This window comes from Paramormyrops kingsleyae, chromosome 23 (assembly GCF_048594095.1).
Source record: "Paramormyrops kingsleyae isolate MSU_618 chromosome 23, PKINGS_0.4, whole genome shotgun sequence".
NCBI lineage: Eukaryota > Metazoa > Chordata > Actinopteri > Osteoglossiformes > Mormyridae > Paramormyrops > Paramormyrops kingsleyae.
In genome coordinates, this window is record NC_132819.1 from 4,543,034 (window position 1) to 4,547,302 (window position 4,269).

A 4,269-nucleotide genomic window follows, 5' to 3' on the forward strand; every position below is an offset into this window, starting at 1 on the left:
CTTGTGTAACATAATATTATAGATCAGATTTCTTCTGTGATATTCCTTCATACATATTTATATTCGCTTAGGTTTATTTACGGATTTACGTGATTGAGATCTCACTTGGTGGTCCTTCTTTTGTCTTCACGTGGTTTTCACGTGAATACCGGTTGTTTGGTGTTGCCTGGATGGAAGTCTGCAAATATTCACTAGGGGTTAAGCAAACTATCCTACTTTCTTTTTAGAAACTTACATTTCCGACATTTTCCGCAAAAAGAAACAAGCTATCCTCTCTCTGATACACTAATAATGCTGACCTCGGCCGTGTGATATAGATGTAATTCGATGCTTACTTTTTTTGAGAAAATACATATGCCATCTGGGGGGAATTTACAAACAAAAGGTAAAAATTAAACAGAAACATAAAATGATAACATAGCGTAACGTGGGCGCCCACTTTAACATTGAAATACTACGGCACTAATCCCATGTAGCCAATCAGGTTTGTGCATTTGCGTCACTTCCTCCTCTTGTGCCCCTATATGGTCGATGGGCGTGGCCAATCGGCAGAGAGTGGACGGTGAAATGGTTGCATGTTGGGCCGACTCATAGGAAGTGAGATTACACTCTTCAAAATAGGTAAATTTCGAGTCCAGTACTGGATCCTAGTCGAACGGTTCATGCATTTGTCTACCTGGGTGATGTGAACGTTTTTTGTACTTAAAAACTGGGCGTTTGCGCAGCTCTCCTGTGATATACGTAAGTACTAATCAAAGAATAACACGATCCCGAGCCACTTTGAATGAAATATTTATTCAGTTTGTATTTCTGTATGGAATCACTAATTAAGTAGCTAAGTAATGCATTATTTTGATAACGGAACCAATGGTTAATTACTCTATTTTCATTTCCCGTGATCTTATTTATTTATATAATCTGTACTGCGGGTCTGTCGTCGAGTGACGTACATGGGGAAAAATCAGCTCAGCTAATTTGCTTGAACCTAAGCGTGGCTTGTAAAGAAAAACATCGAGCCCGATTAAACAGAAACCAACAGATAATTAGAAATTAATAGCACCGTAACAAAGTCCTTGGTTCTAAGCTCTATAGTGGGATCATTTCTGCTTCCGAGATAATAAACTCGAAAAGCCTGGATGAACTATACATTTTGTGCCAGTAGTACTTCCACCTATATAGACTAACAGTATTTCAGCAGGTGGTGCAACAGTCATAAATGCTGGTTTCTGGCGAATTTCCGCATGTGTATAATATCTGCTGAATAAATGTTACAAACGGATGTAAATCGGTATTTTTCACGGTTTTTTTTTCGTTGGTCTGTTATGTATACGGATTTTTTCCATTAGTGGAACCTATTATATAATAAGCAGTTTCAATGCTAAGAATATTTTATGTTGTACGAGGAAATAAAGACACAAATTTGTCTTCCACATGTTAAAGTGGTCACACTTTTAAATTTTAAAGCAATGCAGGCCTGTGTTTCCTTTTAAGATTAGTTTGAGTCTATAAAACTGAATTAGGGGCATACCTAGAAATTATGGGCCCCTGACAAAATGTCACATTGGGCTCCCCATCTGATGTTATGTATTCATGGACCCCTTGAATCTGCCAGGTATCCATGCCCATCCGACGCCCCTGTACTTAATACATACATACAAAATAGAGCTGCACAGTGTTAGATGTTAATACCGACATTTCATGTTATTTGCTGTGTTATTTGAACAAAATGATTGGTTCAGAGAGATAACCAATCAGATTGCAGAGGTGGTGAGTCCAGCCAATCAGATGTCTTTGTCCTGCCTCCTCTAGTTTTTTTGGACCTACCTCCTCTACAGTCTGATTGGTTATCTCTATGAACCAATCATTTTTGTTCTGCCCTCAGAACATAATATATAAGTATAAGTAAAGCCATCAGCAAGTCATTCAGATCCAATTGTCACATTGCAAGGACCGGGATAGTCAGCTGGGTTGAGGTTATCAATAAGTTACGGTAAAACATTTTTATTCGTTCACTTAGCAAGCTGTTCAATTTTAATGCTTGTTCTTTTCAAGATTATCTAGTATTAAAAATCAGTGTAAACTTTTTTTTTTGCCTCTGTTTCGGGCTCACTTATAGATAGTGTGGCGCATTTGTGAAAAATGTAACAACATATGTGAGGAGTAGAAATGGTCACCAAAAAAACATTCATCTACCGCTGAATGGAAATATTTTGAATTCCATAGAAACGATATTGAGTTAAAGCGAGTGATTTGTCAGCACTGCTTTGTCTGTTGGCACAACTCGCGGCAACACCACCAACTTATTTGACGTTTATTTAAAAAATATTGTAGTACTTATCCCAAAAATTAAAAATACACAATGTGATGTTTTTATCATGCATTCCTAATATGAAGCATTTTATTTTTTTAATAAAAAAAGAATTGAAATAACCTTGTTTTCTTTTTAGGCACATAAGTCGAAAAACCGGCAGCCATGGCTGATGCAGAAAAAATTAAAATGACCGCAGCCAAAGTTCTGGGTTGTGTGGAAAAGGTGTCTTCATTTGCCTCCTCCATCGACCCCCTTTTCGGCATCGTCAGCACCCTGGTAGGTGTGGCACGCAAGGGCCTGGTGGGCGAGGAGGCCCATGCCCTGGAGAAGGACTTCCAAGCCGTCCACAGCAAACTGGAGAGCATCTCTGCCCAGAATCAGCAGGTGCTGCGGCAGATCCACATCAATGAGGTCAATGAGATCTTCAGCAAATACGAAGAGTACATTAAGCACCAGTACGCGGCTTTCAATAATATGGTGGAGCGGGTTAAGAAAGACCCGGATAGCACTCCCCGCTACATGACTGACTTTGCGAGTATCTACGAGAGGGACAAGAGCGAGTTGAGCCTGGACACCTACTACCGTGGTGTGATTGGTGCCCAGACGGTCTTCGGCAGACCCCTGTTGAAGGTGTACCAGCAGCACTGCAACTTCGACCGGAAGGTGATGGAACGTCGCTGTTCTCACCTTGGCCACCTCTTCCACATCGGCCTCATTGCGCTCATGGGTTACACGGCCGCCACCGAAGACGACGAAGAGGAGGTCCGGGAGAAGTGGACCCAGCGTGTGGCAGAAATCCAAGCTAAAATGGAGGAGGCTTTGGCCCAATGTGAGAGAGCTTCATGAGGGTCATAGCAGACTGGTCCAGTGAGGGAACGCTGGCCATAATCTTAATATTGTTTTTAAATTGGAGATTGAGCAAAAGCTCCCTTCAGATGGACCAAATTTGGGAAAAGGAAGCCAAAACTGTCACCCTACTGAGTCAGGTTAATTATAATGAGTGTATATAGATATATAAATATATAATATTTAATACCCAGCACTTCTGCTTCACATTATTTTTGATTAATGAATTATGGAATAATTTTCAAACTGTGACAGACACCATTTTGTTTCCTGTAAATTGTGCCTAATTGCATCTTGACCACTTTACAACACGTTGGTGTAATTGCACTTTATTTTGCTAAAGTTTACTTTTATTACCATGATATTACTGGTTTGGCTGCCTTGAGCTAAAATATCATTTTCCAATAAATCATAAACCTAACTTTAAGAATTGTCTGTTTCTTCCTTCATTATACCGTTTAATACGAAAGAATGCATATATAATGAGTACATATTTGCTTCGCTTTGTCTTAAGTCCTGTAGCACAAGTACGTAGGTCATTGCAATAATGATGCAAAGGGTTCAAATCCCAGGGTGCACATGTAAATGTTGGGTAAATGCATCAGATCAATGAGTAAATCTTTAGTTCAAGTTCAAAACATGATACTCATGTAATTTTCTCTTTGCAAAATCTTTTCTTCAAAAGTACAGATCCAAGATTAACATATTTAATAAAATCTATTTCAATATGAAGTTTTTAAAACATTTTTTAAACTATTTTAAGATTTCTTTAAAGATTTTGTTGGAAGTCACTCATTGGATATGGTTGTAGGTTTAAATCTCACCCATACGTCTGTCTGTTCTCCATGTAGCAGCCTGCTATGGACTGACATGTTTACAGTACTGCCTGCTTTGTGCATATCGGTGACTGCAATAAGCCCTCTGTGATCCTGTACTGCATATGTGGTTGGAAAAGGAATGTATGGTGAGATATTTTTGTAGTGCCATTAGAGTTTTTCTGCAATTTTCTTTTACATGACACCAACATTTCTATTGTTCAGGAAGGAGGATGGCATCAGTGACACTGACCTCACATTTAATTAAGCTTTGATTAAGGCTGTGACTGCATGGGC

General features: G+C 39.2%; 1 protein-coding gene across 3 annotated transcripts; it reads left to right on the top strand.

The window, feature by feature from the left end:
• Nucleotides 1-507: 507 nt before the first annotated feature.
• LOC111853489 (protein rapunzel-like) lies at nucleotides 508-3,587 on the top strand. Of its 3 annotated transcripts, none has more exons than XM_023830427.2 (2): nucleotides 508-621; nucleotides 2,448-3,587. In XM_023830427.2, exon 2 carries the CDS (start codon nucleotides 2,474-2,476, stop codon nucleotides 3,155-3,157), a length of 684 nt encoding a protein of 227 aa, XP_023686195.1. In that variant the 5' UTR covers nucleotides 508-621; nucleotides 2,448-2,473; the 3' UTR covers nucleotides 3,158-3,587. The 3 variants fall into 3 exon arrangements, with proteins under 3 accessions (XP_023686195.1, XP_023686194.1, XP_072561943.1); XM_023830426.2 differs by having other exon boundaries at nucleotides 525-741; XM_072705842.1 differs by lacking the exon at nucleotides 508-621 and adding an exon at nucleotides 748-1,990.
• Nucleotides 3,588-4,269: the final 682 nt, after the last annotated feature.

Excerpts from the sequence above, each read along its gene's own strand:
- LOC111853489 (XM_023830427.2), top strand. The coding sequence starts at position 2,474 with ATGGCTGATGCAGAAAAAATTAAAATGACCGCAGCCAAAGTTCTGGGT.